Consider the following 25,819-nt stretch of genomic DNA (forward strand, 5'->3'; position numbering starts at 1 on the left):
ATGCTATAAGGTTTAAAATTGAATTACACTAAGTTATTTAGTGGAATATAATATTTTATATCCTATATAATTATTTTTTTTAGCACCAAAAAAAATTTATGACACAATTTCTGAACTTTAAGTGACATTCTGGAGGCATTAGCAGTATATCTGCAACAGCTGTGTTGTGTTCCAATATTATCTTCTCATATTTGTTCCTTTATGTATTTATTTACAGGTGCTAATTGCAATACACACGTTTCATTTGTTTGCCTTTTCTAAATCTCCTTTGTATTTGAAAACCATTCACTTTTTTGGTTTCTTATCAGTTTGGTTCACATGCTCATTACTGTGTAAGCTGCATGTACTGTAGCGACACAAGAAATGATATACCTTTAACAATACGACTGATGATCAGAATTATTTATTTATCACACACGTTGAGTATAAAAATCTGTAGCATAGAGTTACTGTTAATAAACAAAATATAAAATATGAAGTGTATTCAAAAATATATATGTATATATGTATATATAAATGCAGTAATTTCGGGGGTTTCAAGGCTTATGTTTCACACAGTGCACAACAGCACAAGGATGAGATGTTTACCTGGCAAACGCCTCTGGTCACAGAGAGACATCAACCAAAAAAGCAACAACTTCACCTGCAACACTGTCAGCTCTGCAGCCTGATCTGCACTCTACAGTGAGCCCTGCAGTCTGTAACCCGACAGCTCGTCACCTGGTGTGACAGTGATCTTTGATTATCAAACACAGCCAGAGAATACGTCAAATATTAAACACATTAAAAAAATCGTTTTGCTTTCTAGATGACAACCTCTGTCATTTGTTTTAGCACGATAAACTAGGCTTTACAAGTAAACAGATTAGATTGAACATGTAGATTATTAAAGCTTTCAATAATTACTCATATATACTAAGTGACTTTGGCCAGAGCAGATTACGTCATTCCAGTCTGAGGGCTCGCTGAGGACCTCTGCTGGTGAAAATGCAGATATGAAAGGTGTGAGGAACGTGGGTGATGCAGCACATACAGCATCACTGCTGCACGACATGGCTTCATTCACGTCAGGCCTGCAGCCACAGCTACAGACAGAGGAATCTAACTGCACTGTGGTCATTTTCTGCCTCTAGGAGTCAAATATTTGCCTAAAACTGCTAATAACTTAAAACAATAAAGTCACAAAGTGCGTACGATAATCCTTCACAAATTTAATTTGCATGTGTGAAGAAAAATGGTTTGTTCGTTTAAATGGAAGTGACCCACACGTAAGCATAAGTGAGCTTACGCTGGCAGCAGCATTCAAAGTGACTGGCTTTAAAATGCAGTATGCTAATAATTGAATATTAGTGACGATATCGAAGTAATACATCAGAGTCGACATTCAGAGGAAAAAAATTTCAGTCTGACTAAAGGCGAGTGCAACCAGACTGCAGGTGGAAGAAAGCAAGAGGTGGCCACAGTTTACAGGAAGCTGTTGGACAGCCATACATCTGTAGTGAAGCAGCATTAGGGTGTACCGCAGTTTAGAAGGGTAGCTGATTAAACAGGAAGAGCGTACTGCGGAAAGAAAAACTGGAAAATGCAACAGCTACAGTTTTAAGTGCTGAAAGAAGTAAACAGCTTGATTATGAAACTATCATGCCACTTCTTTTGATCTACTTATACAAGATTACATTACAAAGTCTGTATTTTAGCAGAAGTTATGCTCAAGCTCATTTGTAGACAACTTCAAGTGTAAACTGAAGCTTAAATTTTTTTAGGTAACCTAGCAAACAATAATTGTAGCTCTGTTAGACCATGAAGTGCATGTGTCCTTCAGCACCGGTTACAATAACATCCATCCAGATACGCATGGCTTCAGGGGACGGAGCCACCATGTAGTACACCCGATCGTGGGTCTTCACACTGAAGGTCAGCGAGGGGTTGGGGCTCTTGTGTGTGTAAGTGAATGTCATTTTTGAGAAAAAAGTCAAATAATATAGAGTAAAGGAGAGGGGGAGGAGAAAAAAAGGACAAACAGGTGTCAATACTATACAATGCCACGTGGTAAAATGCCACGGATACACAAACACACGCATGTAAACAGACTCACTTTGTGTGCATTCTTTAAATGGTCATAGTACACCTCCTCTATGGCTTGGAAGTAAATGACGCCTTTCATCTTGGTCTCGTGTTTGTCTGCAGCCGGGAGTATAAACAGAACTGCTGTGTCAAAGTATCCTAGCGTAGCTCAAAGTTAGCAGCCATTGCTGCAGCAACTTTGTCACACCAAAAAAGCTGCACATCAAAGTAGAGACGTAAAAGAAAGATACTCACCTGCATAGTAAGTGAGTGTCCTGCGATTGTGGTCAAAGACAAACCAGCGCTTCTTCCACGTCTTGATCTTTCCTCCCATTTTGACGAGGAACCCGCGACAGGTTTTGTCAGTGATGGCCAGATGGAAGCAGGCGTCTGGGTTGTGTCCGGCTGCTTCAATGTGGCCGTGAAGATCAAAGTCGTCTTTTCTTACTGGGTGGTATCTTGTCAACAGTCGGGACTGCGATAAAATTAGATGAAAGTAGACATTTTACTCGTCTTTATCTGAAATGTAGTTACACAAAGCTAATGTGAACTACAGATTGGATTTCAACATCTTCTCGTGAGTTTTTATGAATACCTGTGATCTCTGCTTCTCTCTGAGCTTCACCTCTCTCTCCACAAGCTTCTGTCTCCTGCTTGTTTCCTCTTGCAGCCGTTTCTCCAGTTCCTCTCTTCTTCTCCTCTCCTCCTCCAGAGCCTGCCTGCGTATCTCCATCTCCCGCTCCTGCACATGTAAGTAAATTACATTTATAATAAAATGCACACATCCGACATGCAAGGTTACAATTTAGGTTAGATTTGGCTCAGTACTCGATGCTCGAGGAGTCTCAGCTTCTCGGCCTGGGCCTCGCGGAGCAAACGCTCCATCTCTTCAATCTTTGCCATATTGGAGGTACTGGCACTGATAATAAATGGAAAATACAAGCTGTCAGTAACAAATAGACTATCAAAGAAAGAAGAAACTTCCTTTGATGAGTAGCTCATCGTGTTTCCTGTCTCTAACCTTGAGATGTTGTCTGGGGAGCAGGCAGAGAAGCTGGTTTCCAGGCTGTCAGAGCTGTCCACGCTGATGGTGTCTGACGTCTGGCTGTTGTCCGGGTAAGAGAAAGAGTCCAGGAAGACGTTGGGCTCAGAGACCAACCTGTTGCAAAAATCACTCTGTCTTTGCCTGTCTTCATTTACATGTGCGTGGCTGTTGCCTGCTGACAGAAGAAAATATTAAAATAACAAACTGAAAATACCATCAGGACACATGTTTGTTAACAGACAAAATCACATCCAAAGAGCTGCAATGCATTAACTACATGGCCAAACAGGATTAGGTCTTATAAAAACAGAGTACCGGTAATCAGAGTAAAAATAGGCAATTGCACAGGTTACCTGGTGGTAACCTAACAAATGTGGTCTGACTCAGACTGCCTGTAATCATTCTCAGACAGTTTGGCAAAGGCTTGCAAATAATTGCTGTCTAATTTGTAAATGCAGACAGATTGCCAGCACGTTGCAATCAATCTAAGTCAGTCTGTGCTGATGAGTGCAGCTTGTCTGTGACGTATCGTTGCAGTATTGCACTTGGCTCAACTCGTTGTATTCTGGTTATATTCCTATATAAAAGCAAGCTTGCTGAGCTCCTGAGTCCTTTTATAGTTAACCTGTCCCCATCACTACTTGTAGATGAGTTTATGAATTTCTTTTTCAAATCTATGAGGTTCTGGCAGAATGTAGGTAGTAAGTGTAACATATTTACAATTTTTGATGTGCCATAACTGCCAACTCGACCCCATTCAAAGGCAAACTGAGAGCAGACAGACTGCATCTTATGATTATTTTATCACTGTCTTGATGCAAAAAATTGCAAAAATGCTGTAATTTCGGTTTTTTCATTAAAGAGATTTGCATTTGTTTCTTGATTTGAAACAAGCAAAGCTAAAAATCCCAATTTTCTTTCTTGTATAATGTAGCGTTTCTGTTCTGTGTTTTTTTTAACATCAGTTTTAGACTAAATGTATCTTGCTTTGTGCAGTGACACAGATTTTCAAAGGACCACAGCATTTCCTGACCTCACAGTCATACAGCCCCAGGAGCAGAGCCGATCTACTACTACAACTACTACCAAGAGGTTGACACAGATGAGACGGGACAGTGTGACTCACTCTTGGGCAAGCGGCGAAGGTTCACCTCCCGAGGGGAGAAGCAGAAGCCTTGTGGGATGACACTGCCACAGCTTGAGCTTTGGGACAAAGGAAGGTGAGGCTGAGAGGGGAAACAAGAGCACACGTGCTGTTTAGGACTGCATTGTATAGCTGTATATCTCAGATTTCTGTAAAGTTATTTATTTCATATTCTGTATAGTTTTTCATATTTTTATTTCCTGTTCATATCCTGTACATAGCTTGTACTCACTACAGCCTGTACATACCTATAGTTATAGAATATTTACAACATACTTCATACCGTGTACATTATAACATACCATAATAGACCCATTTCTGTAATATACTTACATATCTATATTATTGCTAATATATATTGTAATATATCTATATCACTAAAGCACTTCTGGATGGATGCAAACTGCATTTCGTTGCCCTGTACCTGTGCATGTGCAATGACAATAAAGTTGAATTCTATTCTATTCATTCTTCAACATTTACAGAAATGCAAACTTCATGAGCTGGATGGATGTTGCAACCCAGACTGAAACTGAGAATTCCTGTTTGGGTGGATCATTCTCAAGGGATAAACAAATAACTAGGGCAAAGCATCTGCAGGCCAGAATCTCCATGAGCACAATCATTTTGAAAGTACCACTGCAAATGTTTTAAAAAGTCGACACGCTAAGTGCTCTTTAACATAGCAGACTGAGGGAGCAAGCATTAACTTTCAGTTTGAGCCAACCTTTTCCGTCTGCTCAGATTTTCTGAAAAAACCTAAAGACCTTTGGAGGAAGCGTGCGTCCGAGGGATCTGCCATAAGTGGTGAGCAGCTGCTGGCTCCTTTTATGAGGTTGACTGTCATTTGGATGTGATGAATTTTCCTTGCTGCTTCTCCGTCTTTCCTTCAGAGTGTGCAAGTGCTGCACAGAAATCAGAGCAATGAAAAGGAGAAATAGGATTTTTAATATTAAAAACCTAAAGCTGCACTGTTTGTGCCACTGACTCCTACCTCTTTGAAGGCCACAGGATTGTTAGCGAAGGTCTGCCCCTCAGACAGCTCTGCATACTTTCCTTCCAAAGACACCAATTTCTCTCTCTCCTGCAGACATGAGGCACTCTTTAAGTAAATAAAACCGAAGGCTGTGTTTACAATTGTAACATTCAGAGAATTTTCAAACCTTCTGAAGCATGACGAGCAAATTGTTCTTCTCTCTCTGGAAATTCTCCCGTTCCTGCTGAGCCTGTAAAGTAATCTGAGATGACTGTTTCTTGAGCGTCATGAGTCTTTCCTGTGAGAAATAAGGAGCGCAGCATTAGTACACATTACATATGTCAGCGTTCACAAAGCGCGAGGCAGAACAACGTGGTAAAAATAAAAAGCAATGCAGAGATATTGAGAAAGTAAGGCAGAAAATTCTAATAAAGGCAGTTCAGTTTCTGGGATATACTACACCCTCTTTATAAGCAAATATCTTTACCCAGTTCCTGTGCCCTTTCTGGGTTTTGATACTCAATAAAAAAAAGTGTTCAGTTGGCCTTAAGCATTGCATGCTTACCATTGATGGTTTCCTGCAATTAGTTCATGCTTTGTGCTGCAAATCTCATAATTTTGAAGCTTTATTTTCATGCAAAACCTGCAGTAAGATTAATGACAACAAACCACAGTGTAGTAAATTCAACAAAAATACAGAAAAAAAAGCAAATTTACAATCATCACTAAAAAACATGTTTGCTTTTTACCTTCCATTGTGTAAAAATGCACTTTTTAAAGTCACTATTCATTATGTGTATATAATATCTGTAACAGAGTCCCTCTAGAAAAATTATATAAAATGTTTTTTTTTAAAGAAGCCGTGCTATTTGATAGTGTCCATATTCCTGTGTAGGCCAGACTTAAAAATTGCACACCCTAAAGATCTGAGTTAAGTTTAACATCTTGTTAGGATTAATTCTGCCACAGTGCTCCAGTTATTAAAGTTACTGAAGAAAAATACAGGTTAGGGTGTTACGATGTCGGGTGAGTTATACATGCACCACATGCAGCATGCACACTTCTATAACTTCACATGTTGTACCTTGCGGGTGACAGTAAGGCGCTGACAGTCTGCGATCTCTCGCAGCAGCTCTTGGCCCTGATTCTCTTTTTCCTCGTCCTGCTTAATTTCTCTCTCCAGCTTCTGAAACTCCAAGTCCTCCAAACTTTTTGACTGCTCCTCAGTCTCCTGAGGAGCAACCAGGAAACATAAAAATTCAAACCATGTGAAAGAGTAAAACTTTGGGTAAACTGCCTTAACAGAAATCTATGAATATACAAAGTATAGTTGTTGTTTTTTAGCTCAGTATACTGAAATCCTAATTAGTGGAATACTAGAAAAATACTTCTCAGATTTCATAACAAACCTAACCCTAGGAAATAATTCACTGCATTTCTTGTCATTTTTACCTGTGACTTCTCAGTGTGGTTCATTTTCTCAACATTGTGAATTTTTCCCTTGAGCTGCTCCAGAAGCTCCTTATCCCTCTGCAGCTGGGCCATCTCCGACTCTTGTTCTCCTTCCAGCAGAGCACACTCCACCTCCATCTGCAAGAAGTAGCAACGCAAGGGTGACAATATCCCTTTGGACTCATTTTTGGACTAGTGCACCGAATAGGACATTCGCAGGATTTCAGCATGATGCTCGCTTCATCAGTTTTTAATCTGTGGAGCCTGAGTTAACTTACAACTTTATTATTTCTAATCAGCAATGATTACTCTTCCACTGATACTTTCCAATGAGCTTTTCTTAATAACACCTAGTTTTAAATGTAGAAAAGCCCACAGCAGGGTGTTTTCCATCTCTATCTGTGACCCTGACCATCCAGCAGTTATAAAGTCACCAGTTTTTAATTCTCACTGAGTCTCACAAACACCTAACACTTTTATTTAAGATTCATTTACCTGCTTGTATAGAATTAAAACATCTGTCCTCCCAACTAAAAGTACCCTGCAGTCGACCTCCATGGATATATCCCGTATTGTCATGCTGCTCCATCAACACTCCAGCAATTAAATAGAGTATTATATGTGTATAGAGCAATCAAAAGGAGTATTATATGTGCACATGTCTTCGTCTGAAAGGTTCTTTCATCTCCAGAAAAGCGGATTAGCTAAATATTTTAAAATGAAGAACAAACTATTCGTGTTTGTGCTGCACTGTGCCGTCTACCTCTCGAAGAGACTCCTCCATCTGGTTGTCCAGGTCTTTGATCTTCTGCTCGAGCTCTTCTATGTTATTCAAAACTTGGATTCTTTCTTCCTCTATGTGCGTTACTTCCTGTTTCAGCTGCACGCTCTCCAAAGCCTGTAACGACATCAGGAACGCAGATAAATGCCCGGCTCTCCAGGAGGCTGCGCATTGTGTAAGTACAAATATACAAACAAAGGTCCCCGATCAAATGGAAAAAGAGACTTTATGCAATTACACAAAAAACAACAGCTCTCTTTTTGCTGTGTAAATTATGCTGATATACTTTGCCTCCGTGCAGAATCAGGTTTTATTGAATTAGACGACAGCAGCTGCTGTTTTAACTCATCCAAGCTGGATCAGTGACAGCAGGGATTCTTTTCCGCTGGCCGTAATGGAAATCTCTATCAGTGCACTTCACCACCACTCATGCTAAAGCACTCCCACATACTGCACCATCGACCACCACCCTGCAAACACTCATTCACAGTCATATGTAGGTGTATTCGAGACATCCTGTAATATCAGTAATATCAGGTATTCTTCCCTTAAGGACCTATGTTGATTTTTTTCTCTGGACAGATGCTCATGTGAACAACAGCTCTAGTTTTCCAGATGGGTTGTGAGTGCTCTCTTTTCACTGCACACAAAGCTCTGAGGAATGCAGGAGATGGCAGAGAGGGTATTTGGAGTCTGTAAACCTCTGTCACGACTGACACATAGCAGAAAATAATAGCATCAACTTGGAAACCTAATTTTATAACCGTGTGTTTACATGACAGCTGGATCTGCTACATTACCTGGGTTAATTATAATTACATTTTTTTGGAACATCTTCCATCCATTTATCCTCAGCAGAAAGTTCAAAACATCTGGAAAAACGCATGGCTCTGCCACACATATACACTAGCATTCTTCCAATCACACAACAGCACAGAGCTGCGCACACACACTCACACACACACATATGCGCATGCTAATGCTCTGTGGGATAAAGTCATTTCCTGTCTCTCCCCCCCAACAATTTGAATGACTGAAACAAAACTAGGACTTCTTCATTAAAACCAGACACAACCCTAGGTTGTTGCTGCTCGAGAGTGGAAAAGAAACTGGCCTAGTGGTCTGGCTGGGAGCCTAAACTCCAGTATTTGATATATTTGATTTCTTTTATATTTGTACCTTAAACATGTTCATCTGGTTATTAGTTTGCAACACATTTATAAAATAGTAGTGAGAGAAAACATCAAAGCTGTGAGAAGATTGTGCGTAACTGTGATTTCTCTGTTTATGTCTGAACAACCCACATAAACATAAACTGAAACTACCAGCACACACTTACAGTAGTTATAATAGAATGCCTAATAGTTGTTATAATTATCCTTCCTTAAAGTTTGGGGGACTGCACACATCATTTTTTAAAGCTCTGACACAATTTTGTCATGCAGTACTGTGCATGTTGGTCTTGATCCACTTACCTATTTCTATATACGTTGCTAGTAAAATGGGAAATAGGTGCAGAAATGTCTGCAAACATATGGCATATAGAAATATAGTACAGACATAAGGCAAAAACAGAGGAAAAGTTCTCCACGCTTCTTGAAGGACATTCAAAGCTCAGAGTTCAGTGTTCAAAGTTGAGAAACCCTGGAGAACTATTCAAAACAGCTCGAGACAACTTTAAATATTACAAGCAAGTCTGGCTCTGTGGAAGCAAAACATAAAGAAATGGGTGGCAGCTCAAAACTTTGACCCACCCCTCATTTCTTTATGTACTCTTTCAACAGAGTTCAAATACAAATATTTGGTCTCTCTAGAAAACTTTAAAACAAGGTTTTAACTGAAGTTTGGAGGAAATGTGGGATGGGAAAACTTGGATTGAAAAAAAAAGCACTCTGATATATAAACGGACAAAGATAAACAAGCAATCAGGAGTCAGATTAACTGCATTCCACAGAAGTGTGTGTTCGCTCCTCAGTCACTGTGAAAGTCATCTAGGAAGTAACCAGGGTAAAGATAAATAGCTTTAGGATCCTTGTCCAAATGTATCACTCATTATTACATCAACAACCTGCAAGAACTTGTTAGTTTATTCTGTTAGTATAAAGTAATACAATTTTTCTCTTTTCACCAAGTGACAAATTTTTAAAGCAAGTGATCAATTTTGATAACAGGTAAATATAGTGAATGGTCTGGTTCTTATATAGCGCTTTTCTACTCTTCAGCACTCAAAGCACTTTACACAACTTGTGCATTCATCCAAGCACATTGTTCTAAGTAACATTCACACTCCGATGGATGCATCGGAGAGCAATTTGGGGTTAATATCTTGCCCAAGGATATTTGTCATGCAGACTAGGGGTAAGCCAGGAATCGAACCACCAACCTTCCGGTCAGTAGATGACCTGCTCTACCGCCTGAGCTACAGCCACCCAGTGTGCTTTAAAATTAAGCCGAAGGGAGATGAGGGAGGGAGAGCTCTCTCACCTTCCATTGTGTGGTTACAGTTACTGAGAAGATGAGCTTTTAAGTTCAAATGTACCAGGGGCATGAACGAGTCTTCCAACTGGTTAAAAAGGCCTTTTGCCAACCAACAGTGCTACTTTAGGTTCTGAAGCTATTTCTAATAAACCTTCAGTAAGCTATAGGCTTAGCAACAAAGTTAGCAAAGAAGTAGCGTTAGCAAGTAACAGATAAACATGTAGTTCAATATAAATATTCACATATTTAGGAGATGAGATGCCAAAAAAGATGCACTTTTAAACTTAAAAATTCAAGAGACCAGAAAAATACCCTAAATTTAGCTCCCTCTATGCTTGATAGATAACTGTTTGCTAACTTGTTAGCTAAAAGCCTTAACTCCAAAGGCTAGTTGTGGAGTAACACCAGGAAGCACGCTTAAAAGTAATGGAGATTCAAAGAAAAAAACTTACCAAATTTACCAAATTACAGCAGTAAATTTGCAAGAAACATCTCCCTGACATTCAAGTCCTAGATTTATGAGAAAAATAAATTACCTTACTGCCAAGGTGGGAAATTAATTTTCCCAAACTGGGATTGCTGTGGGGGGCTACATCAATAAACTTATAAAGAGATCAAATTAATACTTAGCAGAACTGAGTCCAGCTTATTGGTGCGGCAGCCACAAGACTCTCAGTTTCTCATGAGGCCCGATGGGAAAATACAAGTTCCCAGCCCTGCTTCACAACCTCATTAATATTTACCACTGGGAAACAGTGAAATCTGCTTACACTTAGTGTGTAAGTGTAGCAGAAGTAGACAAAAGCTATAACTACACCTGAATCAATATAGTTTTTCAGAATATTCATGCAGCGTCTCATTAAAGTGTGGATATGATGCTGACTGCAAATTAGACTTTGGATGTTCATCCACTGTAGGCAATGTGACATTAACTTTATATCATTGTGGGGTAACCCCCACAGTTTGTATGACTCCATACAACCAAAAAACAAAGGAAGTCTTTTCTTATTTATGTAAATTTCTCCTTAGAAAATTCCAGTAGTTTTTCTCTCAGACTCTTCCGACCTCCTGACTACTAGAAGGACAAAACTGTACCACTGAACTCCATCATACATGTTACAAACTACAAGATACTTCAAGAATAATAATGAAAACTGCACAACAACAAGTAGATTTATTCTTTCTGAATACTTCAGTTGATACCATCATTTTCTAGATTATATTATTTCTTTTTCCTAAACTTGTGCTTATAAAAGAGAACGGGTTCTTTGGACTTACTTTGGCTCTGTGATGCATAGAAGGCGAGGGTGCACTGCTGTTGAGACTGATAGCAGGTGAGTGGGATCTGGCCTCTCTATAGCCGCTCTGCTGACGCTGGCTGGCCTGCTGCTCCTCAGAGAGTTGGAAGTCTCTGGCTTTGGCTCCAAAGCAGCTCTCTTGAGCTGTGCTGCTCGGAGAGTCGGAGAACACTGAGTCATCGTCCGACACCTGCAGCTTCTCCAGCTCCTTATTGATCTTCTGCAGGTCAGAAACAGCTGATCCCGCTGGCTCTCTCGCTACCTGTCCCAACTCAGTGCACAGGTTTAAGATGGTCTCTAGACGCTGGCATTCCTGCAGATAATTGATTGATATTTGGTTAAAATTATTCTAGGAAAATATTGAACTGATTACATTTTCAGACAGGTGTATGAATAAATTGTTAAAGTGAAATAAAAGTGCACAAATTTGGGTAAAAAGAACTCACTAATCTCTGCACTTTCTGCTCCCTGAGTCGCTCATCTCTCTGATGCTGGTGGTAGTCTTTGAGCTCCTCTTTGCCATTCAGAGAGGTGATGCTGCCCACCCGTTGTCCCGGACTCAAACCACTCTTCCCAAAGGACAACCTCCTCTCTCCGATGCCCAGATCTAACCCCGTCCCATCAATCTCTACTCCCATAGAGCTCAGAGAGGCCAGGCTAGCCCTCCTGGGTGTGCTGGGCATGCTGGCTGGTACTGTCACATCTGGAGGCTGCTCCAGAGAGGAGAGACTGCGCCGGTTTCCTGCAGAGACCACTCGGTGGGAACCTACTGAGTGGCGTAACGGCAGTGACAGCGCAGGTGGATCTGCTGCATTGTGAAGCCGTGGCAGAGAACGGCTGTGCATACCCAGGCTGTTGAGGGAGCCCGTGGAGTACTTCCTCTGACGGGAGTCTCCTGAAGCTTTGCCCTGTGAGTAGAGCCTGCGGGTCATTCTGGGGCTGGATGGCATACTGGCTGCTCCGCTTTTGACCCTGGGAGAACGTGGTATGGACTCCCCATAAGGGGAGACCATAGAGCTTCCATTTGAGAGAAGCAAGCTGTCTTGGGATTGGTGGCGAGCCTGGGAGTGACGGAGCAAGCCATTAGAGCTTAGCTGGCGATCACCTTGGCGAGGTGACGGCGGCACGCTGTTGCTGGTCATGTAAGAGATGTTTCTAGCGGCAGAAGGGGGACGATCTGTGTTACTGAGGATCGACAGCGGCCTGGTGGGCTGGGTTCCTACAGATGTACTCAAGTACTTGCGGCTGCACTCTGCTGCCCTCAGACTAGCCTCCAGAGCGCTCTTCCTGCGCTGCAGCGTCTCCATGAGTTCCTGTAGCTCGGCTTTCGAGCGGGAGCCCCTCAGCATCGTGCCAGCCACTGAGCCGCCACTGCTGTGCTCAATCTTCACACAGTCTGCAAAAAAGTGAAAATTGAGAGACCATGAAAGCCAGTCTATTTTTGGCCTACATAAGGCAGTCAAGTTAGTTTAAGTACTTCAATACAATAAACAGCAGCTCAGCTTAAAAGAAGGGCTATCACATATGTGCTGAGTAAGTGGGGGGTAGAGAAACCAGCAAAGAATGTACTCTCATACAGTTCTGAGCCCAATACAAACACTGGCTCAATCAGTGGTTAAGTTTCTTCTAAAAATGGAAGAATGCTGGTGGACCAAGACCAGCCAGAATACATCATAGTCTCGGCAGCAAGAGGACACCCAAAATATCTGTGCCAGGGGGGTGGTTCTTGAGTCATGGGTGACCGGACGTTGAATATACAAAATATTAGGGAGTTTGTTTGAGATGAAAGAATGTTCATAACTCCTGCAAAATGAAATAAATAGTGAAGTGCACTGCTTCTCGTGTGAGCTCTCCCTGCATGAATAGCTGCAGTATGACTGCGCTCTTTAGACTCAAATAAAATTCTCAGCATTTTTTCCAGTAGATCAGTGTCTAAATTATAGTCCAGACGTCTGCTCCACAATGCACATTTACTCAGATATCATTTTAAGTGAAACCCAGAAGCTTTGAGGATGGACTGGAAAGACACGGAGCTGCTCCAGGAAAGCTAACCAAATACTCATAGTCCACTTTATTGTGATTCAGCCGACTCTGTTCTCTCCGTAAAGGTGGAAACATATTCCATTCAAATGGCATGTAATAAATATTAAATGTAATTGTATGATGTCATTTCCTGTTAGTGTCGCTTCTGAATAATGTAATTGTAGTAATCAGTAATATGATACAGTTGTTGTTTTACCTGAGCTGTAGCCCAGTGTGGCGACAGCACTCCTTTGGGGAAGCATGCTCTTCATCACATTGATTTAGCTTTGTCCTGTGCATGAAAGGAGAGGCAATCAATATACATCAATGAAAAACCTAAAAAAATAAAAAACAGGAATTTACTATAAACCAGATTCTTCCTTGTGTTAGATACTTTGCATATTTTTCTATGGCTTTTACTGCTGTTTATTTATCTAAATTGTTTTTGAGTAAGTTTCCAGTTTTGGAGATGTTGGCTATAGAAATGTCTTTTGGTGTTCACATAAGAAATCAGGACCCAGCTACTCAAAAAGCTCAAGAAACTTTACTGTAAACAATATCATGTAAACAATATCAGATTGTTACTATCAGGCTTAAATGAGAGCGAGGTGTCCATCATCCATCGGTCAGTCCTCCTAGAAAATTGGTCAAACTTTAATGATGATTTATTTGTCCTGATATGAGGGTTTGGGTAACCAATGACAACAAAACTTACCACTTTCTTTATGGACTTCTTAAATTACTTAACCTGTGACTTTCCACCGAGCATGAACCGGATGAGCTACTAAATCATGGAGACTTTCTTTTTTTTTTCTTTCTGCCACCCACATCTATCCATTAAAAGGAAAGCTTGGCTGAATGGCTAATGTGCAACACGACACCTTATCACTCTCAACGTGCTTTCTTCTGCTGAGTAATATGGACGGTGGCTGTATTTTGGTAAAAGAGAAAATAGTTCCTGCTTGCAAAATGTGTGTGAATTTTTTATTTATTTAATTTTTTCCCCCCCTTGGCCTGATAGCAACTGATAACTCCAAAATTAACCAGCTAAAGCAATAACTGAGCTCCACAGGTTGAAATTATTTACATTTTTTAAGGTTGGAGGGACTGTATCTTTAATATTTCACGTAAAAAATACAAATTCCACAGAATAAGTCACCACTCTGCTAACTTATCCTTCAAAATGCCAGAAAATAAGGACGTATAAAAACTTTCCTAAAGACTTGAGTATTAAAACAGGTCTAGAGGAAAGTTTTTATGTCTGGCCCTCTGTCACCAATAAAAACCAAATCTGAAAAGCAGTGCCCTGCGTCTTAATCAGTGTTTCAGCCACAGACTCATGACCAGTCATTCACACACAGTTTGAAGTCCAGACTCACTTCATGCTGAATGCACAAAATCAAAAAAAAAAAAAAAAAGAAGAAGTAAAAAATTTGATGGATTATAGGTTTTGACATGTCTTTGAAAAAACATTTAATTGGCTAATTAATGAGTAGATTGGATAATTATATAAACATAATCACACAGCCCTCAATCTCATGCTTTTCCAGTGGGGTGGAGTGGGGGATAAAGATGTGCGCTCTCCTCTGAGGAAAAGAAAAAGGAAGGCAAAAATAAAATATGTTAAATAAAAGAAAGAAATCCATCTTCAAATCCCCTCGCTCCAGGTCATAACTCACAAAGATCACAGAAAAGTAAGGATGTTATTGGTTCTGGTGATACTATCGAGGGATTTTAAAGAGTCAGACGTTTCCTGTATCCACACGCACAGACACAGAGTGAGACAGAGATGGCTGATCCAAGATTTTCTGCTCCTGCTGTCTGGAGGAAGAGGGAGAGGGAGCCTACAGGAAACAGGGTATCCTTTTACACAGTGACACAATCAATCAGTATGAGTTCATTCTCCAGACCTAAAAGAAAAACTGTCTCGTGTCAAGAGCATGAGTTTTTACTGCATTACTCGGGCTGCAGGCCAGCAGGGAGGTGCAGATCATAAACACACAAGGAGATGTAAACAGTTTGAGGAATGACCACTGATAAGCTGGCTTTCATCTAATGTGTGGCAACAAGGAAAGGAATACTTTCACACTGCTTTTTAAGGCCCTAACGTGCTGAAATTGCCGTCGCCTTATGCCTCAGTCATTTTTATTCCCATGCAAGGGAAAAAAGTGAAGGGAAATCCCATGCAGTTAACAATTAGTTTAATTTTCATCTAATTAGAGGGTCTACAAAGAGCCAGAATATAACGTAGAATACGTGTTTTAACATATAGGAAATCTTCAAAGTTTTCTGACCAGCAAACCAAAGCATTAACTTTGAGGTTAAGGTAATATAAAAAGAAGATTTGATTGTATTTTTTTATTTTTTATTATGATAAAAAAAAAAATCATTAAAATGTCCTGATTTCACAGCGCACTGTACCTACAGGGATTGTGGTGAGTAGTCTGGGAACTTGCTGATAACCACTGCTGTTTTTGTCATCTACTTTCTTTGAATAGCGGCAGCATTTTCTGGCAACGTTAAGTTAATAAAGATAAACTTTTTTTTAGCCTACAAGAGTTATTTTTCTTTACACGTTTATTTATTCCAAGCATGTAAAAGCACAGACGCAGACAGATGTACAACAAACAGAAACAACGCGCAACCTTAAGTCTGACACAGCCGCCTGACTTTCCAGGAGCATCACTCTTTGTACCGACCAGCCAGTTTGGCATCTGCTGAAGCGAAATTTGAAGGAAAAGAAAAGCGACTGACCTTTGCTTTCTGTCCCCGTTACATACTTATAGGATCTTTTAGTGATGAAGCTGAAGTCCACTCAATCCCTCTCTCTCTCTCTAAAACAGCACACTAAAGTCTTTCCATGACAAAGGACCAGGCTGGAGACCCTCTCCCCTCCCACCCTCAACTCTCCGCTGAGATCCTCCTCCACAGGAGAGAGGGAGAGGTGGGGGGGGGGAGGGGGGGGGGGGGGGGGGGGGGAGTGTGTGTTTACTTTCGAGCATCAGACGCGGTTGCTGCCCCTCTCTGGTTAGATAGAGAATTGCTGATGAGCAAGGAGGGATGACAGAAGTGACTCTAGCTGTTTCTGACCTCTGACCTCACAGTGATTATTAATATCATGTTTTCATTATTCCATCGTGGACTCTGAGTGAATTACTGCAAGGCTGCGTTTGTCACGTGGTGGTGCTGATTCTCCACTTTCAAAGTAAAACTAATTAAATGTCCTGCCAGTGGTCTCTGGCCTTCTGCTTACAGAAAATTAGACATTAGGTTTTCAGACAGAGGAGGTTTTTCATAGTGTGCGTTTTCCAAAAAAGAAAAGAGTTACAAAGAAAAAAAATGTTGACTCCTAGATTGTTGTTTCAGCAGTATGTGGAGGCGGGAGGAGGCCCCATTGCTATGCTTGAAACGGGGCCAACCTCACTCCCCCTTCCCAACTAACTGTGCAGGCAAAGGGTGAAAAACCCATTCTGCAACACAGAGCATACCTACTGATTTAATTGCTGTTTGTATAATCTCATTCCTGGTGGTGGGAAACACTTCCATACATTTTATCTTGGTATTCAATGAGAAAATGTGGGCTACAGAGTGAAGCAGCAGTTTCAGGGACCCGAATGAATGAAATGGTCGTTGTTTTTTTTCCAAAAGAAATCCCCTAAAACTCACTGAAAACCATCCCGAACCATCATGCATAAAAACTCCGGTTACATCATAGGGAGGGGGTTGTGAGTGTAGCGCAGCCGGGACGAGATGATTACTTCCAGATACTGTGGCGGGGTCTTTGTCTTAAAAGTGCACACGCGCACTCGCAAGTCTGTCTGCCTCTTTCTCTCTCCCTCTCTCGTGCATTCTTTAAAGTTTCAGGAAAGTGCAATGACACATGTAAATCTTTAAAGGGGCCTCATTAAAAAAACAAAAAACAAAAAAACAACTTTCAAGTTTATTACTAGCAAAGAAATGTTATTGTCATAGAGCAGTGGAATGACAAGGCACTTCCTGTCCAAAAGAAAGGTATGATTTAAAGTAACCATACAAAGATTTCCATCAGGCTCTGTGTGTATACGTGTGTGTGCGTAAGCATTTTTTCTTTTTTACTATAGACTGAACTCATGCATGAAGGCATTCTGTGGAGTCTAAGCTGTGGAAAAAGTAGGGAAGAAGTTGGTGTCAGATTGTGGGAGTGGGTGTATGATCATCTCTGGTAATTTTTGGGAGGTCTGAGTCATAACGTGAAAAAGTCTCACATGTTTCGGCGAATAAGAAGCAGCGATTTGATTCACTTAAGCTTGGTTTCTTAGGAAATATCAATCAGCCCTATTGATCTTTTATTTTGTTCCAATTTCACAAATATATAAAGAAACCAACAACAAATGTTTATAGAAAAGTTCATTCTAGTTGCCTATTCTCTACAAACCCCATATCTTGGATATCTAATGCTGTAGTAAATAAATAAATCTGTCATTTGGCCTGCTGGCAAACCCCCAGCCTGCCATCTCAACCATCACACACTTTGACATGCTAAAACTGCACAATGTAGATTTACTCAGAGGAGTTTGTGTAACCGCTAATGAAAAAATGAAACCCTCCCACAACCACTCTGTGGAGTGACCCGAGTAAAGTTAATCTGAGCAGCAGGATGTGGGCCCTAAAGTGACCCACATCACAGCTATTTGGGTTGCTTATCTAGATGGAAAACGTCCATTTAATTCGAAAATTGGTTTAAGGTCCGATTGAAACCGCAAAACAAGACGCTTGTCTTTGTTGTGCCACCAAGCTTATAATTAAGTGGCTGTGGTGTAATGAAGGCGGGTTGTCCAGACGTCTTTAGGCAGTGTGACATTTGTACAATGCAAACAATTAAATCATGTCCATGTTTATATTGCAATACGACCATAACACAAATCAAGCTCAAGTCCACCGTCTGCACAGACACAGAATTCTGTTGGTCTCGTAAATAACCAGTATATTTAATACTTGTATACAACCCTGAGTCCCAACTTCAGGATGATTTTCAAAACTCACAAAACTGTATTTGAGTCCCAATCAAACATAGAAAACATTAAATGTTTAAACTTAGGAAATGCACCATTTTAAGAAACAATGTTATTTTGAAAAGCATCCACTCTTCTTTTATCAACAGCCTTGGGTCTTCTATGTTGTATTTTAGTCAATGCTAAATGTTTCCAGCTGGTGAAAGATTATGACTGCTTGTATGCCAGTTCAGCACCAGAAATCATCTGGACGGGAGCATATTTTCTAAAACCTGTACATACCTTTCGGCATTGATGATGGCTTTCCAGCAGCTGCCAGTTTCACAGGCATTAATCTGCCTCCATAGGTCACAGATGCAGGAACTGAATACTGATCGCAAGACAGATTGTCTCTCGTCTTAGCCCAGAGAACACTGCGTCCATGTTTGCAAGTGAATTTAAATTTTCGTTTTCAGCTGACCACCGACCAGCTCTCCACCTTAGTCTATTTTAGTTGAGCTTTGACCGAGTTCACATATTTGCATGCTAGAGCTTTTTCCTGCATTTGTGGATGGCATGGTAAACTGTGTTTACACAGCATCCCAACTTTTTTGGACATGGAGCTTGTATGTTTTGGTGATGATATGTAGAATAAATCAAAAGCCAGACAAAGGTGAGCCCAGTATAGGCACTTTGTTTTATTTTAAAGCCAAAGGGGAAAAAAGCACAAACTCAAAGTTCAATCATAGTTTAGACAGCATGATTCAGGTACTATATGAAGATGATAATATGACCAGACACATGCTGAATTTTACCAGTTTGATCTGGATCACCTTTCTGTGTGTGTGTGTGTGTGTGTGTGTGTGTGTGTGCGTGTGCGTGTGTGTGTGTGTTGCTCCACCACTTGATGCTCATTGATTTCCAAACACTAACATGGATCACAGTTGGTAAATGCACTTGATTTTTATGGTTTAGAAAGTACAGGCTTAGTATTTTCAAATCCATCCCTCTGCAGGTTACTGGGTTGTAGCCCATCACTCCCGTCCAAAGGTGTTTCTTCTTCATCTTCTTCTTCTTTAGTGTCTGGCAGTGAAGTCACACTAGAGTCTTCATCTACATTTGGCACACTCCTTAAAAGTTCATCCTGCGCATCCGATTGCGCTGGTTCTCTGTTACGATCAGCGCCATCGTGTCGGATTATGCATGAAGCAGCAGTGTTCAGACCTTTGTGATGTGCAGCTTCAACAGGGTCTGTTCCATTACACCTATGTGAGTCTGTTCTGCTCTCCATTGCTGTATCAGGAACGGGAAATAATGCATCAGACGCGCTTGACCGCTACCAATTTCTAATGTTAGTTGATAAGCTATATCAAACCTTTTTTGTGTTGTTTTGTGTAATATTGTGTAGAATTTAACCAACAGACATAAAGATCAGAGATCAGCGATCAAAGAGCAGTTTTTGAATACTTTTCTTTTCTCCCTGGAAGTCGTAATTCTACCACCATCTTTTCTCTTTATCTTCATTTGTTCGTTTTGTATCACTCTCATACTGTCAGTGGAATCATTCACATAAAAACTGAGATGAAAATCCAGTGAAGTTTTACTTGTAAACAGCTTTTACCGATAAAAAGCATTTAGCTTTTTTTCCTAATGTAAACAAACAACCATGAGAAATAAAAATAATTAACAGGCTTAACAGAATTATGGCAGTGTTGCACATACGAATTTTAATAATTGCATAACTCACGTACCTTTTTGCCTTACACACTGAGGGAGAGCTACAATAACAGTGATCAGGACAAAAGCTGCAGAAGCCACTGTGCACCACCAGGACCTCTGCACACTGTGTTCATCCAAACCTGCAATGCACATTTCTTTTAGAGAACAATTTTTTTTCTTTAATTGAGAAATAATATAAAAGAAAACTCACTTATTGATGCTACAGTGATGTTTACTCTGGTCTGAATGATGTGTCTGCTCTGCAGGCCTGAGAAGCTGCAGGTGTAAGTCCCAGAGTGTTCTTCACTTTGTGGTTTGAAAAGCACAAGAGATCCATCCCCAAGAAGAAGTAGGTCCTGGTCCAGCTCTGCTTCGCCTTCCCACAGGTTAAAGCTGTGTCTGGTTCTGTGGTCATATCTCAAGATAACTATGGGGTCGTTGGATGAGTCAAAGGTCCAGGTGAGGGAAAAATTCTGGAGACTGTGAGGAGCGATGCATGGGATGGACAGAGCGTAACCCTCTTCCTGTGTTATATCCTCTGAAAAATAGTTTGCACACATTTTTTTTAGCACATTTAAGTCATAAATAATCCTGTTCATGAAATCTGTATTAGTATGGAACCAAACTGCACCTTGGTTTTTCCGAGAGGCAGTCCAAATCTGGGTTTTGTCAGCTGATATGACTGAGCAAAAGTAAGTGTAATTGGAGACATTACCCAGAATCCTTAGCATGCTTTCCACAGTGAACAGACCCTTGTGGTCTGTGGTTTTGGTTGTGGAATTTTCGAGAGCTTCTTGTGCAGAAGGGGGATCTGTGGCCCACGCTACCTGAGGAATGGGGTAGATATTCTGAGAGGAGCAAGTGACCATCTCGTCGGTTATCTCCACGATCACAGACTGGATCAGTGCTGGAAGGAAAGCAGAAAAGATAAAAGTGTGGCTTTAATGGCAGCCTGATTCAGTTTGTGCAACAAGAAAGTTCCATTTTACAGTTCAGTATTGTCAACAGTAAAACTAGTGTTTTTCATGTTCACACTTAGTAATGTGCACTTTCTCCGCACCAGTGCTGGCATTTAGGAGAGATTCTCTTTCAAGCAAATCTTGAAAGTGGTGCTTTTCTGCTGCATTTCAATTCTGTGGTTCTCTATTTCTCCTGTGGGCAGTCTATACTTGGTATACTTTGTATAAAGTCAATTTTATGTACAGCCTATGGAGCAGCTAGAATATGCTGTATTTAATGAACATGTTGGTACTCAAGAGATATAATAGCACACAAATTTTGCATTATATTTTTGGCATCAGGGTGCTGTGAGGATTTGCTAGAAATGCTGTTAAAATGCAACAATCTTACAAATCTACTCATTGGGTGGAGACTGTTTTTTTTATCCTCATGCCAGAAAAATTCAATATTTCAGTGACAAAAAAAGACAATATGTCACTTCAGAGCACAGGTTTTTGAGCACAGGGTCTACCAGACGGTAAGCCAGTATCTCGATCTCTGAATCCTCCAGTTTGCATGCAGAAATATCCTTGTGCAAGATACTGAACCCCAGCTACCCTGGATGCATCCATCAAAATGTGTGTGAATGTTAGAAAAAGCACTTAGGCATAGATAAAAGTGCTGTGTGTGTGCGTGTGTGTGTGTGATTGGCTGAATTAGTCTTGAGTGCTCAGCTTACTAGAAAGGTGCAACACTGAGAATAGATGTGTTAAAAAATAACAACACATAATGAGTTAAATAAGATCGCATGTGCTGCATATGCTTGAAATTTGGTAACTAATTCTTATGTATTTTTATACAGGTTAAAATTAAAACGTAAAAACATTCATACAATATGTGTATTGTGTAAAAACACCTTTTCTAACTATTTTCTGAAATGATTAGTGAAATGATCACTATGACAACAGCTGAAGCGCAAGATATCAGCTTCTAACAGTTTAGGTGTTTGCTTTCTGAATGCTTTTCCATTAGGACATGTAAAAGCCAGTCTGCTGGACTGTAGTGGAAAAAAGTAGAACAAATGTTCCACCTTGTTGTCAGGAGCCTGAGGGCAATTCATGAATGGATGCACTCATTGCCACTTTACTGCTCAAAGCTTTATTAGTAAAAAAAAAAAAAAAAAAGCCACACACACAAAAAAATCATAAACAGTTGGGTTAAATGTCTGATATTCTGTATTATAAATGTTACAAATGCATCATACTGGACTGACCTTTCACCTCCAGGTTGACAAACAACTCCTGGTTGCCCTTTCGTGTGCTCGTGTAGCATTTGTATCTGCCTTTGTCTTGAACTTTGACCCTTCTGAGGAGCAGAGAGGCATTGCCGTGAGGGATGTGGGAGTTGAACAAGGCTGTCCTTCCACTGAAGTGCTTGTTCTGGAGTCCAAACTGGTCCTTGTTGTAGTAGTAACTGTGGACAGGGATTTGCTGCTTGTACCAGTGGATGACCACTGTGCCTGTGGGTCTGAAGCTACAGGGCAGGATGCAGTCATCATGGAAGATGCAAGTGACATTGGCATCTGGTAGTAAGACTGTAAAAAAGCAAAGTTATTGTCACGAATGAATCAGCAATTAACACTAAACTTTATTTATAAATAATGGCCCACTGGATTAAACTTAGTTTTCTGTTCTTGATTCTCACTGATCTCCCCACCACATTTATATTGCTTTGTTTGGATGAATCATTTGATGATGGACGTTAAAAAATGATTGTATGTCACAATTAGAAATCCTTCACTTTTACACCCATTGACTGATGCGATTCTATTTTTCACAACATGAATCTGGGTTAATAAAATCCAATTTTCTATCAGAACAACTGAAACGATTTCTAACCTTATCTCTTTTATTACTGATAACATGTAAGCTGTGTGTTTGACTGGAATCAAGATTTTTTTGCTAACATTTTCACATCCCCTCTGCCTAATGAGTAACCCTGAGATGTGTGCAGCTGTCACAGTAACACTTTCAGGGTATCAGGGACGCACACAGCTGTGTTTACAGCTGCTGTGGAAACTTAAAGGCAAAAATGATGCTATCTGCAAAAGCTGCCCATTGTTCAAAGCACTGTTGCTGCACAAACACAACACCAGTGACACATGACGTAGTGGTATAATTTTAACAAGTCGGCCGCTACAGTGCATTGCTTATTTCCTTCGCACTGATTGCCAACACACTGCAGAGTCACCTTTAAATTACATTAACCTCACGTTAAATTCACACACTGCTCTTCCTGTGGCTTTGACTTTCTTATTTTTCAATTATTAGAATAAATTACACATAAGCATATGTTGTATAAAGAGACGTCAAATATCACAGTACCTTTTGAGTTTGTCGATGGCAGCTTATCCAAAAACATGATCAGCATAAACACAAGTCCACTCGTGTCCGCCATGTCAGATGACCTGCGTCAGGATGGTGAACCTGTAACACTATTTGACTTGCGTGCGCATGAAAGCACATTGGTGTGCGGTGAGCTGTTTCTGTGTGACTCCACTTTACATCCTTCCTGACCTGACACAAATGAAACTCTGATTAGTTAACCGTGCAGGTAAAAGTTTAACCAGCCTCCCCGTGAATGCTCCACAACACAACACCTTAATCTGAACACCTCACATCAAACAGCTCTCTCTCTTTCCATCCTAACAAATAACTCCATGTAGTCTAAACACACACACACACACACACACAAATACATATATCAACATGATTTTATGTAAGGATGTGTAGGTATAAAGGTAAAAAGGAAGGGGAAACATGTTTTGTGTGTGATGGAGTGTGAATAAATTGAGACAACACTTTTTTAACCTTAAAGCATGGCTGTCTTTTTCTTCAAACATAATGAGAATCATGAAATCACACATAATAATTATACTGTCAGCATGTTTTTCCACATACTTTTGTCAAGCAACTCAGCCGTGTCGCATGCAGAAGGTTTTTATGCACCTTATCCCAAACAGGATAAGTCTAAGGTTCAAAGTATATTAATGTTATTTTGTTGCTTTTCCATAAATGCAAAATATCCAACATAAACAGCTGCAGATAGCTCACTTGCTGGCTTTTCTCATATTTTGGAAGATGATGACCTCTAGAGGGCACAGGCGAGATGTTTCTGCCCAGCTGTCTAACAGCTGTGGGATCACATGTGAGTGAACCGAGCTGCACGTGCATGATTCTTTAAGATGTCATTGCTCATGTCTGCCCTAAATCAACTTTAATCCCAGATTAAAGGAAGCATGCTACTAGGGCCATGCTGTCCATGTTTTGATTATATTATTAATTTTGTCTTAGTTTCTACTTCTCAATCCCAGGCCTTAATTTCTTGATTAAAAGCACCTTCAGCAAATTTAATCTCATGTGGAGACACAAATACATATTTGAAACAGCAAAAATGTTGCCAATTGTTTTCAATTTATAAAACAGGGATGTCAAACTCATTTTACTGTGTGTGGGCCAAATACTGCCCACTTTGACCTTAGGTGGGCTGGACCAATGAACGGACATGATAAATATTCAATGTTCAGTCTGGTTGTTCAAAATACAAAGTTTCAATGTACAGTCTTGAGAGTGGTAAGGACTGAAATGCTAGTGATGTAGCTGAGTCTCAAAATCACAGGCTGAGGAAAAGTCGTCATATTTTGCAGGTTGAGGACCTAAACACAGACTCCACAGACTCCAATGTGCAGAAATAAAATATAGCAAAGCTTTATTGCAGGATGAAGAGGTATCCAAAAATACAACAAGTAAACAACAAAGTGGCATGGAGCGCACCAGGGTGATAAAAGGAACATAACCAGGAGCAAGGCACAAACGCAGACACCACAACAAAGGATAAAGAGAGACTGGGCTATTTAACACTAAGGCAAATCAGGGGGAAAGGGATAGAAGGGACAGGAACATTAAAAAGAAATCAAAACCCTGATGTATAATTAGAGTCACAAGTAGAAACAGAAGCTGTCCCAGTAAAGTGAAGACACAAAACACAAAAATAAAAAAGAAGCAAACCAAAAAATCTTTAATAAAGAAAGTCCCAACTTAAAAACCTAGGTGTACAGGAATAAGTTCAAGCTTGTCATCATCATAAAGTGATAAAACTGTCATAGTTAATATAACCAGTGACAAAAACATGAATCTTCACAAGCCCAGTTTTGGCAGACAACACATGGAAGCAATGCCTCCTTGGGCCAGCTGTTGGTGTATAGCCCAACACAAACCAGGCAAAAACACTCCTCATCATCAGAGGACTGTTCTCTCTCGTCTTCTTAGTCTTCCTTCCTTGTTCCTTCCTTGGGAAAAATCTGTGGTATCCTGAATTGTCTTTTTAGCATCAGCGACCCATTTTCTCCTTTTCTTATCCGGGACCAGTGAGACAAGCATCCAACTAACCACTTGACAAGCATTTTAAGCTAGCTACCACATGGCTTTAGCCTTCTAATGAAAAACTGACTTAAATCAAAGCTATTACTTTTATTTTATAAAAAGTATTCTGACCAATGAAAATGAGAGAAAAAAAACCCTCCTCACTTCAGTGTTTCGTGTGTGTTCCACATAATCACCACTGCAAAACAGACTGAGAAAGAAACACCCATACAACAGAAAGTCATTGTGTGGCTTCTCAGTGGTCTAATTTTCATATGTGTGCAGTAGTGATGTGTCGGTCGCGAACGAAATGGCTCTTAGAGCCGGGACTTTGACGTGAACGACGGGAGCCATTGGGTTTTCTTTACCTTTCTCTCGCCCTCTCTCTCGCACTTTTTTTCCGCTTCAATTTAAAATTAAAAAAAAAAAAATGAAATAGTTAAAAGTTGAAATGTGAATAGTTGGTTTTAGTATTATATGATTTATTTATTACATTTTATGTGGCGTGAA

The 25,819-nt window shown here is 40.3% G+C and overlaps 1 protein-coding gene across 2 annotated transcripts; it reads right to left on the reverse strand.

The window, feature by feature from the left end:
- Positions 1–387: 387 nt before the first annotated feature.
- On the reverse strand, positions 388–16,163 carry phldb2a (pleckstrin homology-like domain, family B, member 2a). Of its 2 annotated transcripts, none has more exons than XM_026182102.2 (17): positions 16,015–16,163; positions 13,478–13,552; positions 11,685–12,634; positions 11,219–11,551; positions 7,445–7,579; positions 6,682–6,819; positions 6,314–6,460; positions 5,417–5,527; positions 5,248–5,337; positions 5,021–5,158; positions 4,236–4,335; positions 3,086–3,281; positions 2,893–2,983; positions 2,660–2,806; positions 2,320–2,539; positions 2,096–2,181; positions 388–1,934 (listed from the first exon to the last, which is right to left on the reverse strand). In XM_026182102.2, the coding sequence occupies exons 2-17, from the start codon at positions 13,530–13,532 to the stop codon at positions 1,794–1,796; spliced, it is 3,078 nt and encodes a 1,025-aa protein (XP_026037887.1). In that variant the 5' UTR covers positions 13,533–13,552; positions 16,015–16,163; the 3' UTR covers positions 388–1,793. The 2 variants fall into 2 exon arrangements, with proteins under 2 accessions (XP_026037887.1, XP_026037886.1); XM_026182101.2 differs by having other exon boundaries at positions 3,086–3,284.
- Positions 16,164–25,819: the final 9,656 nt, after the last annotated feature.

The sequence above is a fragment of the Astatotilapia calliptera genome, chromosome 10 (genome assembly GCF_964374335.1).
Source record: "Astatotilapia calliptera chromosome 10, fAstCal68.1, whole genome shotgun sequence".
Classification (NCBI taxonomy): Eukaryota; Metazoa; Chordata; class Actinopteri; order Cichliformes; family Cichlidae; genus Astatotilapia; species Astatotilapia calliptera.

Coding starts and splice junctions, on each gene's coding strand:
- phldb2a (XM_026182101.2), bottom strand. CDS start 13,532: ATGAAGAGCATGCTTCCCCAAAGGAGTGCTGTCGCCACACTGGGCTAC. Junction 11,552..11,684: donor AGCAGAAAGTGCAGAGATTA/GTGAGTTCTTTT, acceptor AATTATCTGCAG/GAATGCCAGCGTCTAGAGAC. Junction 5,338..5,416: donor TGCTCGTCATGCTTCAGAAG/GTTTGAAAATTC, acceptor TCATGTCTGCAG/GAGAGAGAGAAATTGGTGTC.